Genomic DNA, 15,843 nt, shown 5'->3' with positions numbered 1-15,843 from the left:
TTCAATGTAAATACAGTTTAAATAATATATTTTTTTTTTAAAGTTAACTTTTCTATAAATAATTAACATTTGTTAATGTATAATTATTAACTATTTATAATTTATGGTAAAAGTACAAATACCGGTTTTGTCGGCTGCTACCAGTAAGCCAAGCGTCTGACGTTAAATTTAGTCAACCTAGCTTTTTACAGCCCTGACATATTTTTTTTAAAAGTTTTTTTTAAAAATTTATGTTTATAAATAATTTTTTGCTCGATCAAAAACTTAAAAATAAATATAAGGTTCCTCATAAGCCGTTATAGTAACAGTTTAAAAATATTAAAATTTCAGTTACAATTCTCTTTATAAGTATTTAAGTTTCCATTATTTTTAATGAAACTATATTTTTATTAGGGAAATAATAATGTTTTTTCGAATTTTATTTTAATTTTATTTTAGGTGTATTAATGATGATATTAAGAAGATTTTTTATATGATTGTTATAATTATTTTTTTTTAAATATCAAAAATATTTAAATGTTTAAGATTTTTTACTTTTTAGCGTGTCAACATAGGTGTATCTAGGAAGGATTGGGGACTTAGCCGTCCAGTGTGAATATTACCCCCCCCCCCCCCCCAGTATCATTGTGTATTTCGTTCAGGTAAATGCAAGGATGGAAAACGTTTTTAATTTTTTCGTTTTCGTTTTCGTTTTTGTTTATTGATTTAAAAAATATCGTTTTTAAACATTTTTAATATTATGTTTTTGATTAACGTTTTTAAAAACGTTATTTTTCTATATTGTTTTTGACTAACATTTTTGATAATATATATTTTTTTTTTTTATATTATATTCTCAGAACTTATAACTTTTAACTTTCAAGTTACAATAGCAGTGCGAAATATAGAAATGCACTTAAAAGTTAAAAATTAAAATTAATTATTCTTAATGATTAATATTTTAATTTTAATTTATTAAAAATTAGAAAATTCAACATTTTTGATTTAAAATTAAAATATTTTTAAAGTTAAACATTTTTAAGTAAAGACAAGTGAAATTCTTTCCAATTTTTTTTTTTTTTTGTGGTACAAATAATTTAATAATGTATAATACTATAATTTATTTTTGTTTTCATTTTTGATTTCGTTATTAATTTTTTTTCGGTTTTTGGGATTTTTTGTTATCGTTTTTCAGTTATTTTATGTTTTTGTTTTTTTAATTGTTTTCGTTTATTGTTTTTTTCCGTTTAATAACGTTTTTTAAAAACGTTTTCCATCCCTGGGTAAATTTAAAACAATAATAAACAATATAATCTTAGATTCTAAGCAGAGCGAGTTAGTACTTTTGAGAGGTAAAAATTGAAAATTCCTAGTACCTAAATTGTTTAATAATAATTATTGGTGGTGGGGGAGGGGGGAATAAGGAAAAATGGCCAAATTTTTACTCAATACCAGTTTTTGGCAAATTCAATGTTGTTTTTTTGTGTGGGTACCTATAACTCAAAAACAAATAACCGTAAATACTTACTTAAATATCACTAATTTTTTTTATGCTTTTTATGCTATTTCAGACACATGTAATGACATTTTTTATTTTATGTAGTTTTTTCTACTTTATAATATGTCGATACCTATTTTCAGTTGATGAAAAAGTTGGAAAATTGAATACAAATAGTTGCTCATAAGTTGTTCATAACATAAAATTTTAAAAATATAAAAAAATACATAGGTAGTCACAATATTTTATTATAAGCGTTTAAATATTTTGGGTAAAATTGACTAATTTTAATTTACACACTACAAACAAAAGAAATCTTAAATTTTTAAATATTTCTGAATAACTCTAGATGACTAAAAAAAAATAATTATAATAAATAAATTTTTTTCTTCCTTTTATCGTTTATACACCTACAATAAAATTATATAAATAAAAATTCAAAAAAACGTATTTTCACCTGAAGTATGCGGGCCGTAATAAGCAGAAAACAAAGTTTGAAATTGTCTTGCAAAACCCATCAATCAAAACCTATGGGGGTGACAATATCATGAAAAAATAACTGAGAACCAACCAAATTAATATTAATAAATAACAGAAAATAAATACATAACATGAATAAACGATGTACCTATGTAATACGTCAAGTATTATAATATCGCCAGTAATAATAATTTAGATATTATTTACAATTACAAAAAATTACAATCATTTCACATTCATCTATGTGACATGTCACCTCCTTGCAACCCCTAATGGACACCTTTGGGCGCATGTACTATTGTACTACGTATACATTTTAATGGTGGATATAAGGTCGACTGTGTGTCTGTATCAGCTCAGGGCCAGATTGTACAGAAGGTTTTAAGGGCACTTGCCTCAGGCAGCAGTCGTTTGGGGGCCAACCAGATGCCAAAATACTGTGAAAAATTTTTTTGCCCTCAATTTAAGAAATTTGTTAAAAAATATTAACTTCAAAAAAAAAGTATTGATTTGTATTTATATTATTCGTGCTGCAAACCAAGCACGGATTAAGGGGGGCAGGAGGGGCAATGGCCCCCGGGCCTCGATACTTAGAATTTATTTAGGGGCCTCTAATTTGTCCATTACTTTTTTTGTTATAGGCTATGTACACTAAATAAATCACCTAAAAAAATCGATGATTATTTAGCTAGGAAAAAAGCTTGTAAATTATAACTTATAAATAAAGTGATACATTATTATTCATTATTTATTGCTATATACCTAATATCTATATATTATATTTATTATATCAGGTACCTAATATTGAATAATATACAATACGTTCCAGGGTGAAGTGACCCGCCAACGTCATATAAAACTATGAAAGTATACCAAAAATGATGAATAAATACCCTTTAAAAATTGAATCTAACTTTTTTATTTTTTTAGTTATGGGCAATTAACTTTTTTTTTTATCAAAACCATGCATATCACGCATTTGTTTATGTAGGTATCTTCAAAACTTTTAAACATTTTGACATAATTTTATTTTTATTTGACTTCACTCCGGAACACATTATAATATACATTAGTATTTGGGCTTCCTGCAAACACGGGAGAATGGCATTGAGGAATCCACCGAAAACAAAATATTTTTGTAGGTATATAGGTGTAAATGTTTAGTGGACTTCTGCTTCTAAAGGCCACAAGATTTTTGTTGACATCATTTTGATTTTACTATTTAAAGTATATAAAAATTTGGAAGGATTCAATTTAATTAAACCAGAGCTTGCATTTGAAAAAAAATTCTGTTCCATGTTATTTACAATTAAAACGTTACACAATTTTTGCGTTGATCGTTATATTTTAGAATAGTGTTAATACCTATTAAATTTAAAAATAATAACTAATGCGGATAGATATTCCCGGATACCTAGTGGTCCGGGGAATATAATATAATCAATTTTTAGATTTTTTGCATGAAATAAATGTTTTTACGAAACCATAATAAATGGTTTTAAAATATTTCGTTCTCCGTTATTTTTCGGTCAATAATATTCTATAAATTACATTTTGCGTTATGTTTTGTTTAACAATTTATAATATATTTTGTTAATCGTTATGTTTTGTTTTGCGGTATTTAATTATTTCTGATTATCGCTTTCCGTTATAATTACGTTTACAAATTTCAATCGTTTTTTTGTCAAATATAACGTTTGCAAGCCCTGAATTAAACTGTAGTTATAATTTAATATTAATGTAACAGTGCGAAGGTTTAGTTTCAAAATGTTAATAAATAATATGTAATGAGATTAGTATACTTATTTTTACTCTTCAAATGATGAAGGTTTAATACAATTATTATAATATTGCTATGATATGGATCAGCGGAATTTAAACTTGAAATAAATACGTTTTAGATAGGTAGTTAGTTATTACTTATTATGTGACAGTTAAAATTTTTACCTTAACTACTTAGATCTTAATATCTTACATTTTGGGTATTTTTAATGTTTTTACTGCAAGGGGCCTCAAAAAAATATTTGGACATCCGAAAGTCTTAATCTGGCCCTATTGTTATGTGTGGTCGAAAATTATTTTTCACAATCTTGTTTTTATATATTGCTTTCTGTGGATCTGTGAGCTGTATAACCACTAACCAATTAATTATATTCTAATGATGAATTTGATTATTATAATATTTAATATAGTTGTGAATCATTACGTAAACAAATCAACAAAAATAATTAAATTATTTTGTTGGATTTCATCATTGATTAAAGTATAGCTATCACCCACCTACCTATAGTAATTAGTTTTAATACTTACCTACATTTATTTAAAAATAGTAAGACATTTATTGAATCACTGTGTTATTTATGAGCTTTAAAAAAGATAAGCATACCTACTTGATACTTATAATTTTATATGAAAAAATTAACTGATTTTTAACAAAGTTAAGTTACTTTTATTTTCTAATTAACTTGTTCCTAACTCTTACAAGTTAAAAAAAATAAAGGTAACTTTTAACTTTAAACATAACTTGTATTTTTCTATATTAACTTAAATTAACGAGTTAAAAAAAAATAATTAACTGGCCCAGCATTGCATAGTTGCATAATAAGTAATACCTACAAGATGGTGCATTTTGCAAATTTTGTGTAGGCAACATTTTCGAAGTATCATAATAAATTCGGGCGGTTCCATTTTCCTCCAAAAACGAGATATCGTTCCTCCACATTATTTTAGACTTTAATTATGTCTATTTCCCTCCAATATTTTAGTCAATGTTGTAGTATTACGTTCCGTATTATAAAGATAGAGTAAGGCTGGAATCCAGGGCTTACAAACGTTATATAATGTTATATTTGACAAAAAAGATTGAAATTTGTAAACATAATTACAACGGAAAACGATAATCAAAAATAATTAAATACCGCAAAACAAAACATGTCAACTATTAACAAAATATATTAACATTATTATCATTTATTATCATTAAACAAAACATAGGTAATGCAAAACGTAGGTAATTTATAAAATATCATTAAACGAAAAATACCCATCCGAATAAGTTATTATTTTTAAATTTTTTAGTGTTAACACCATTTTAAATAACGATAAACGCAAAACTTGTATAATTTTATAGTACTTAATAATAATAAACGCAAAAATTGCGTAAGGTTTGATTGTAAATAACATAAAACAGAATTTTTTTCAAATGGTAAGCCTTGCTAGGATCACATTTTCGGTTGATACATGCTGGTATCGGTTATTCGGCTATATCTATATCAGCTGTCAATTAAGCCTAATAAAGAATATTTTTTTATTTTTTTGATATGAATAATTTATTCATATTAACTATTTTATTGTTTTATTTATTATTTATAGGAGGAAAATAGACAGTGGAGGAAAACGGTATCTCGGTTTCGGAGTAAAATGGCCACGGCCCATAATTCATAGGTAAGTTATGTGCTCAATTCTCAAGTGTTACCTACCTATTTTCCCGGTAGGCCACCATGAAAATGAGCCTATGGGGGTTGCAGTAGGCTATTTGGGGCCGGTGGTAATAAGCAGTCCCGCACTTAGGCATTTGTATATATTAAATGATAATAAAACTAATAATATTTAACTGTTGTGATAACCGTGCCTACCTATAGCCAAAACTATATTATGGTATACCTATGTAACGTTTAAATATAAAAGACTGAGGACGAGGATATTATTAATACTACTATTAATATTAAATTTATTTTAATGTAAACAAATATAATTTGTTAATTTTCTTTAAAGTACCATTTTAAAAAAGGCCTTTATTATTTAAAATGTCCCTAAAAAAATGTATATATAATACAATAAAATATGTTTATTATGTTTTATGAATCTAAAACCAGTAAATTATATTTTATATTTTATTATACATATCTAAGTATATAGAAGTGTAGTATATTTAAATGAATATGATGAAATATTAAGAAAAATATATATTAAAATTTAGAAGTGGGAATATTGATATTAGTGAGCACAGTCAACAATTCACAAAATGTATTTAATTATTATTATAAATTAACTTTATTTTAATAGTGCCGTACCAACCCCCCCCCCCTTATATACGCCACTGGGTGAGCAAAAATTATTCAGTTCTAATATCTTCATAGCACAGGGAGTGAGCTGAGAGCTGGGGCCTGTTAAAAAACTATTTTCCTGGCCGTTTGTTTGAGCTAGTCCAACCCTGGGCCTATAACTTAGTGTTAAAACAAAGTAATCACTGGAAACATTCGGTTGAAACATTTACCAAAGACTCATCTCTCGAATATCACAAAAAAAATGTTTTCTTTATGTTAGAAATTTTTCAAACGTCCTAAAAAAATCTATAAACGTCTATTGAACAACGATTAGATACCGGAAGGGCAAAATTAAGCCAATAATCATACCTATTATTATATTTAAATTTAAATTTCACGCTAGATTGAATAGCTTCATGCTATGATGTCGATTTATAGAGACCTACTGTCCTCCACCTAATAAAAATTTATTTTTCAATATTTTATATTGGTTTTAGTGCAAATTAATATAATTAGGTACGTGTCTATGATGACTCCAGCATGTATTTTCAGTCATTAAAACGTGCCTATAACATAACAAATTTGTGATCAGCAGTTCAAATGTTGTATACTTACCTAGTTATCTTTAATGATGGAGTGAATTGAGTAGGTATTGACACACCAACAAGAACATTATCTGTGTATTTTCATGGTTTTTTTTATGATATTTTAATTTTTAAGCTAATTATGGGTAGATAGGTAATAGGTATAACTATATCATAACTCGCCTAGAAATGAAAATATCGTAAACAGCTCATGAGGAAACATAGATTATGATTTATGATACTATTATACCCGATTGAGAACAGATCAATTCACTCTAATCTTATTTAAAGCTCACTCAAAGACGTAATTTCAATGTTTTCCAGGGTAGGGCATAATAATGACACAACACGTCATATATAATAACATATTAACTAAATAACTAGCCAGGGCCGTATTTAAAAATGTTGTGCTCCAGGGTAACATATTTTGCCTCCCCCCAAAAAAGTTATTTCTTAAAATGTAAGGTAACTATTATTTTGTGGCATAATAATAAAGTTAGATTTTTAATTTTTTTTTTTTTTGGAAATATTTGTATTTCAATGAATTAAGAACAATCAGTGCGATGCAAACAGAATTTGTCGGTCGGACTTGGTTTCAAACTTAACTATACATTTTTGCAGTCAGCGAGCTTGCAAATTTCCAACCGCTGGAGTTTTTTTTAAATTTCTTTGTTAACAATAAAATATACAGTAAGTACAATAGGCAATTTCTGATTCCACCAAGCGATAAAAATCTCACATTTACAAAAAAAAATCACAAATGTTATTTATGGAATTTTATTTAATAACACGATTTCGAAGTTTTGAAGTTTTTTCAACCTTAACTTCTACAGAAAAATTGACTAACTTGTTTTCTGAAAGTATCATCATTGAACATTAAAAACACAAATTTTAAAGAAAAAAATTCAAATAATCGCTTTGGAGGTAAACCGAATTCTTTCTTTTATTAATATTTTAATTTATTAATTATCTCTTATATCTCTAGGAAAAGCTATGTTAAATAAACATAACATAGTTTTTATAAAAAAAAGTTTAAGTAAGACAAAAATGAATGATTTCTTTGTAAGCGTTTCTTTATTTTTATCTTATTGTAAAAAAAAATTATTGCACATATTACTATTATTTGAAAGAATCTAGTACTTTTGGTAACCGAGTAGTTATGTGATATTCATATTAAAAAAATAAATTATAAACTGAAAAAAAAGTATTATTTATTTTATTTGCATTTTTTTTGTCTCAATTTTATTAATAATTATAATCTAGGCATATTTATCAATTTCTCCTAGATTGGAGATTTGAAAATAAAGTTAAAATTTCTTCAAAATCTACTTTACATACTTGTTATTTCTGATTCAACTGTCAATAATGTCAACACAAAATGCCAAGACACCTTTCTTAGTTCATAGTTAAACTTAAATATTTTTTGTAATTATTAATATTATTTTCCGACTAATTGATGAAAACAATAATATACATTTTTGAGCTGTAATATTTGCTTTTGACAATAAGTTATAATAAAAATAAAAATATATAATATACATATGTACATAATATACATTTGTTTATTTTTTTATACAATTAATATACAATAATAATATCTCAATATAAATTTGTCGCCCCGGCAACAGAGTACAACGCTTGACTTGCCGCCTGTAACTGCCTACACAAAATTGAGCTACTCAACATTTGTTATGGTGTACCGTGTATGTTTGTAAGACAAACGCCACAAACCTAGTGGGTGGCGTCCTAATAGTAAAATGATTAGAAATTATTTTCGGTAATAATAAGCAGCCGGTCGAGCGTTTGATTTAGGCGCCATAGCGTCATGGAGGTAGAAACGGTGAGCGGCGGCGTCGATGCAGTGCGCGCACCGGTACGCACCGATGACGCGGTGTGTTGGACAATGTACGTCGTTGTAGCTTTTTCTGCCCGTCATCCAATAATAATCTTTTATGTGTATGAAATATTATATAATGTATACGCCGGGTGTCGCTCGCACGCACATGCACACGACAACGCGATAGTCGACGCACGCGCAGACGGACCAATTAGTGACCAACTCAAGTACACGCACACACTCACACACTCGCGCAGGCAAACACACACACACACACACGCGCGCACTCACACACACGCGTGTATACAAACGCGTACACACGCTGACACACTAACACGGACGCATCACCACACTGCCATCACCGTCCGGTGCGAGACGACGACTACCCATTTCTCTTTTCTGTCCTATTTTTTTCTCCTTTCCCGACCGTCTTCTTTTCCGCACACTTTTCGCACCACCGGTGACCACGCGCTTTCCGGCCACCGCCCCCCCGCAAATTCGCGCACACATTAGTAAACGACGCACAAACAACCGCCCTTAATTTCTTCAGCATGTCGTCCTGGCAAGATTACGTCGACAAACATTTACTGGCATCCAGGTGCGTCACCAAAGCCGCGATCGCCGGCCATGATGGCAACGTGTGGGCCAAGTCCGACGGATTCGACGTGAGTATAAACAGTTGTTGCAGGTTAACCTATGGGCCGTTCACCCGTGGCGGCGCCATTCATTACATTTTTTTTCAGGCAGAATACCTATTAATTATTAACACCCGCCCCATGGCCACACTTATAACGAAATAGAATAATAATATGTACCTCTACCCGCATAAATTATTGATAATTAATATTTTACATCCGACTCATCCTACTTATCCACCCTATACTAACCCTATGCTGGCCTTGAGTCCTGTGCTTCGAAAAATTACCTTCACGCTGCCACAGCGTTCTAATTGAACACCCGCACACACTTTGGCGGTGGCGGCAGTGGTTAAGCCACTACCATTGGAGTGTGTGCAGACCTTGATGCGTTACATTGGTTTTTTTGTTCAATGTTAGTCTTTCAAATCGGTGTCGTATATCCAACTCATAGGTACGTTAGACGCACTAATTTTCCTCTCAAATTATCAACAGTTTGATAGCCCTCATTTAGTTATGTCCATGCTGCTACCGAGGTGTCGACTGAATATAATGTTACACATTTTAAATCTGCATTTATTAAACTTATTTCATATCATATCCGTCGCGTAGCTTGGATTTGTTCAAGAAAAATTGACACTTATCCATTTAACATTTAACACAACGGTTCTTGGCAAACTGTTGTTAAGAATATTGTTTCAATGAATTAAAAGATTAATAATATGATAAATTAATTTTATATTATGTGTTATACCTATATCTATTACTATAGTACGTGAGACGAAAAGTGAGCCGCGATTGATGCGCGCCAAGCGGTCATTTTACATGGTGTCAGGGGTTCTACTTTTGTGAAAGTAATGGAAACAGCTGGCACGTGTTTTAAAAACGGCAGGTAGTAATTTATATATTTTGTTTACTGCTAGTGGGAGTTTCCCTGATGAAAAACGGCCACTTGGCGTGTATCGATCGCGGCTCACTTTTCGCCTCGCGTACTACAAGAGACCGGCCTTTGTGTGTAACATATTTGTTTTATCATTATTGCCTTTTGTTCATATTTAGCAAAACATTTAACATTTAAATTTAATGTTCCTTAGCTGTGAAATAATTTAAGAAAAAAATTCTATCTAATGCTAGGTCTTCATAGGACAATAAAACATAAACTAAACTTTTTCCAACATAGATAGGACAATTTAAATTGTTTTTAAAATAGAAACAAAATAAAAACCAGACTCTTTGTGGACCTAGTATAATAAATGTATTTAACGGAATGTTATTTTTCTATTGAATAGGTAAATAAAAAGTAACATGTTTAACCCCAATTGTCCTTTTTCAACCATTATGTAAAGTGGGCCTTCTTACCATTACTTCTCCCAAGATTTTCAACACCTAAAAGTAAAATGTAATCTGGTTTTGGGTTGGACACACTGTATGCCAGTTATGACAACTAATAAACATAGTTTCAAAGTATGATCTGATCCAATCATAATTTTATAAAGTTAGGTATGTTTAAATTTTAACAAGTTTTTAGGTACAAATATAATATACTTAATTCAATTCTAGCAATATAAATCTTAAAAGTTTTAAGTATGAAAAAATATAGTATAACAAGGTAGATAAAAATATAAATCTATTAACTTTTTTTTTGTTGTTAATTTCAAGATTTAAGTATGTAATACCTGCTGAAAGTCGAATAGATACTAATAGATGTTCTGATTATTAAAACTTATTTATTAATAATTATTTTTTTTGTTTTTATAGGTATCAAAGGAGGAATTGAGCAAAATAGCTCTGGGCTTTGAAAATCAAGATACATTAACATCTTCAGGCATTACATTGGCAAGTGTTCGCTATATTTATTTATCGGGCACTGACAAAGTTATAAGAGCTAAACAAGGAAAAGTTGGAGCTCATTGTGTGAAGACTCAACAAAGTAAGTTCTAATTTAATAAAATATTGTATTCAGATGTTGTATTGAATATATACATTATTTTTGATTTATTGTGTCATCACTGACAACATTGGCATTGCTAGCACATTTCTTCCCCTGCCATAATAATATAATGTTTACTGTTTACCTAACTTGTCCATATGTTGTATTATATGTTTTTTTTCTTAACATAGTACACTACCCTTTTGATGCTTAACTTTCATTAACAATTTTCATCCTTATCATTGTGGCTGCTACATTTTTATATTGTATAATCAAATTATCTAGATGACGATAATTTAGCCCTTTATCGGTACCTATAATTAGATGTTATTTTAGAAGTCAGGATTTATAGATATTAATAAATAATATGGAAAAATGTTGAAATAATTATTTTTAAGGAAAGTTATTTTAATTTTTCATAACTTTTATTACTATAAACAATACAATTATATGAGAATTAAAATAACATTTCTAAGTATTAAATTAATTGTATTGACTTTTTGCCATCTGTAATCTATATAAGTTGTTGAATCTTAACATTTTTTTTTAAATTTTCAGCGATTGTTGTTTCATTATATGAAGATCCGGTTCAACCACAACAGGCTGCATTGGTAGTTGAAAAACTTGGAGATCATTTAGTTGCCCATGGTTATTAAAAGAATGTAAGTGGAACCACACTTTCAATTATGATAATAAAAGACAGATGTGATACTACTTAAACCAACTTCTTTTAATATATTATATTTATGTTACATTTACATAAACTTATTCAAATATGGATTTAAACTAACTAGTTTAGAATACAGTTTGCTTTAATAATTTTTCTACTTATACCTAACTTAATTCTAATATTCTCAAGTAAAACATCATATTGTAATGATAAATTAATTTTCCTATAACTATTATTTATAAATCTTGCTATCAATTTTAAAATAACAATCGAGTAGGTAGATTTATAGAATGAATTATTCCCATGCCCTTTACTCATAAAATGTAATTAGCTGCTACAATTATTTATTTTCATTGTTTATAAATAATTGCTCATTTAAATTTTTACATTTAAGTAATTATTTACAGTGCAACGAAAAATATAACACGGAGTTCGCCAAGAACAAGACTACCATGCAATATTTATTAATTTTATTAATATTAAACTATCATAAATGGATTCTATTAAATAATTTTACTATGATTTATACTATAAAAATCAATAGATTTAAATAATTCTCAAATTGTACTGTACTGAAGCCATGTTAAAATTTTAAGTCTTGTTCTTGTAAGAAAATGAAGAAAATATATCCCCAGTAATAAGCATTTTTAAAATTTGTATTTAACTTAGTAATTACTATATTTTTAACTATCATTTTAAATAATAAGTCATGAAATTATTATTCTAAATAAACAATATTTTATTTTGAGTATGTTTTTTTAATTAGTAAGTACTATAAATAAATATGCATATTATATTATCATTTTGATTAAGGAGTATTGAATATTTATCAGTTAATTTTTAAGATCAAAATTATTTTACTCTAAATTATTATGATTATTAAAAAAAAAAAATCAAATGATATTAATATGTATATAAACTATAATAAACTGTAATGTTATTCTTAAGCTTTGTATGTTAATAATAATATTTCATGTCAACATATTTTGATTTTACATCTTTATTGTATTTATACTAAATAGATACAATCGATTATTGAAAAATACTGTATGTAAGAATAAAAAAACAACATTTTTTCTCATTGGCTTTCCATATATTATATATACATTTTTATATTTTTAATAAAGAAATTTAATAATATTATCTACATTTATACTATAAATTTTCGATCTGCTCATTTAATTAATGTAACATTTTTAATTGTTAAATTTTCTAGTCCTGGGGATCTTATTTTAACTATTAGAGCTCTAATTGTACAAATAAATTAATAAAATAACATAATTGTAATTTTTATAAAAAAAACCGCTCTTTTACATAAAATAACAATAATAATATCAAAATTAAATTTTTGTGTAATAAAAAATATATTACATATAAATTAATGATATATATACTACATCTAATGTATAATGTAATATATTTATTAACTATTTAAATAATCCTCCAGCCATCCTTTACATTTTAATGTATTGCTCTATTAAGTAAACCGTAATCCAGTAAGTTAATCTTTTGTGTAATTTATGTAGTAATCAAAAATATAATTGATATCCTTTATAATAATTTATTTGTGTATCTTTCTGTTCCTATTTTCATAAACCTGTCTTACACTACCTGATAATATTCAATATTTTTTTTTTTTTGGAACTATATTCTATTAAAATAGCGTTTTTCAGTGAAAGCATTTCATGTTCTTGTAGAACATGTAAAAAATTGTGTTCAGGAAAATGCCACTTTTACTTTTAGAAACTTGGTTTAAAATAATAATACACATTTTAAATGCAAATATATCAATAGAGTAACTGTATTATATTAAGTGGCATAGTTCACTATTTATGACCGTTTAATGGCTGATAAACAATATAACATATTTTTTTAATTAATAAATATATATATTTATTACCTAAATTTTGAGAAAGAATATGATTAATAAAAAATAGAAATAGAAGTATTTTCAAATTTATGTTCGATGATTTGAACTTAATCTGTTATAATATGATTAAGAATATCTATCAGATTAAAAAATCTACAGATTAAAAATAATTTTTAACCACTTTATTGATGATTTATAAAGATTAATTTTTAAAATGTAATTTAATAAAATAATATATTTTAATTGTATGCATCGAAAAAATTCACCAGTTAATAAAGTTTACAATTTCTACTTATGTATAAGTGTATTTACATATGCTACCTGCGAATAATTTAACTAGCAACTATGATTCTGTTACATTTAACAGTAACACAGAAATTTCACCAAACAGGTAAGTCAATAAATTACTTATATTTTTATGTTTACCAACGAACAACAGTCTACAAATAGATGCAATATTTGGACATATTCTAATTGAAATAATAATAGAATAAACATTTGTTTGGCTTATGCTCAGGCTTTAAATTCTAATGCAACAATTTTCAATGGGTAGCACCCCATTAGGTGCCTGTAATTGTTTCGACTCTGTTTATTTTTGTTTTACTGGAGACTTTTTTTTAACGGATGTAGTTAAGAATACTGAAAACAATGGTGAAGTCAGACTTTGGCGGTCACACTTATTTCTGAAGTCCAAGACCCATCAAAGGTGATTATTCTACATGACAAGTCATGTTTTCGATTTTAATTTTACGTACTAGCTAGTGACGACATTAGGTATATATGAAAATACTATAATTTTCAATTAGCTATAACTTTAAGACTAAGTTGGACCGCCAAATTCTAACATCACCATCGTTTTCAGTATGCTTAACTACGTACATCAAACAAAAAAGTTCCATACACTCTTTAAAATGAGATCATATCTCGGCAGCGACCAATTTTCATTCACAGCGGTCAGACTTATCCTACTGAGTCAACCAGTGAAACCACTTAACTGGAATAAAGCCACACCCATGACCCATGCACATTAGTAAGCTGCCATGGTATGATTGTTATTTTGAATAAAGTATACAATATATTTATGTTAGCCCTTGATGTGAACAAAAACAAAGGATTTTGTGAGAGAGTTAACAACTGATACTGTAAGAAAATAAATGAAGCTTGACTATAAATAATAGAAAGCTGTAGTTATTGGTTAGTATGTACATATACCACAATTGTAGCATAAAATTAAAATTTACAAACTGATTTATTGATTGCCCCAACACGTACCATTGTTACTTATCTGGTACATCAGCCGCTAATAGATTTACGAATTGTAATAATATTTTGTGTGATAATTACAAAGACAGGATTTTTATTTACTGTGGCTATGAAATATCATTTGGATGAGGATTCTCAACTATTCATTTAACAACAATTATACCTACACAATTATATTTTGTATAAAAATACATTTAGATATTAGAAAATATTTTATACATAATGACATATTTTAGAAATATTTCTTCTTTTCAAACAATAAATAACAAGAAAATTGGAAAAAAATAGTAAACAGGAAATGGAAATTACATTTTTATGTACTGTTAGTATCAGCAATATAAGGGCCGTTCTTACAACGTCCGGTTAAGTGTCGGTTAACGCTGACAAACTGATAACAGATTTCATTACCGGCAAAATTCGGCCGGTTAAGTGTTAGTTAACTTTAACCGGACATTGTAAGAAAGGCCTTTAGTGTGGTACATTTTTTCTTCTACAATAATCTGTGCTCATTGATTAAATATAGAGATGTATCTATGCTATTGCCATTAATGGTTTTCATTTGTTTGATTTCTTACGAAACATTTGTTCTAGTTATTGTTTATTTTAATTTGTTACCATTTTTTTTTTTACGCATTTAATACATTAAAAGTTTGTTGAATTGTTTTTCTTGTAGTTCGATTATCCAAGATTTATGTTTCAACACTTCAATCTTAATATAACTAAGAACTTTTTATAATTTTTTGTAAAAGTATATATTTTAACGGTTAAAGAATATTTTCCTATATTTTTACTGCATAAAAATACCTTATTTCACAATTTATTAAAGCATAAAAATCCAGGTTTTCGTGTTAAATATCACAAGTATCCAAATGGCACATAGTTGATTATGTTAGTATTCGAAAATGTTTTAGTAAGTATTGTAATTTGTTATTATAGTATTTTTCTATGATTTAAAAATAGGTGATATGGTATTCACGTGGTATATTGGTTAGTAATTGCTAAATTTGTTAGTTTTTCAGTTACCATTTAATGGATTAAAAAACATATTGTA

General features: G+C 27.6%; 1 protein-coding gene across 2 annotated transcripts; it reads left to right on the top strand.

The window, feature by feature from the left end:
- The first annotated feature begins 8,713 nt into the window (after nt 1–8,713).
- Nucleotides 8,714–12,643, top strand: LOC100161765 (profilin-like). 2 transcript variants are annotated; one of them, XM_008184322.3, is made up of 4 exons: nt 8,714–9,089; nt 10,818–10,989; nt 11,548–11,651; nt 12,054–12,643. In XM_008184322.3, exons 1-3 carry the CDS (start codon nt 8,976–8,978, stop codon nt 11,643–11,645), a joined length of 384 nt encoding a protein of 127 aa, XP_008182544.1. In that variant the 5' UTR covers nt 8,714–8,975; the 3' UTR covers nt 11,646–11,651; nt 12,054–12,643.
- The last annotated feature ends 3,200 nt before the right edge of the window (nt 12,644–15,843 follow it).

Source organism: Acyrthosiphon pisum, chromosome X (assembly GCF_005508785.2).
Source record: "Acyrthosiphon pisum isolate AL4f chromosome X, pea_aphid_22Mar2018_4r6ur, whole genome shotgun sequence".
In the NCBI taxonomy this organism is placed as follows: Eukaryota; Metazoa; Arthropoda; class Insecta; order Hemiptera; family Aphididae; genus Acyrthosiphon; species Acyrthosiphon pisum.
The sequence above is the reverse complement of the archived record's forward strand: the minus strand, read 5'-3'. Positions and strand labels throughout refer to the sequence as shown.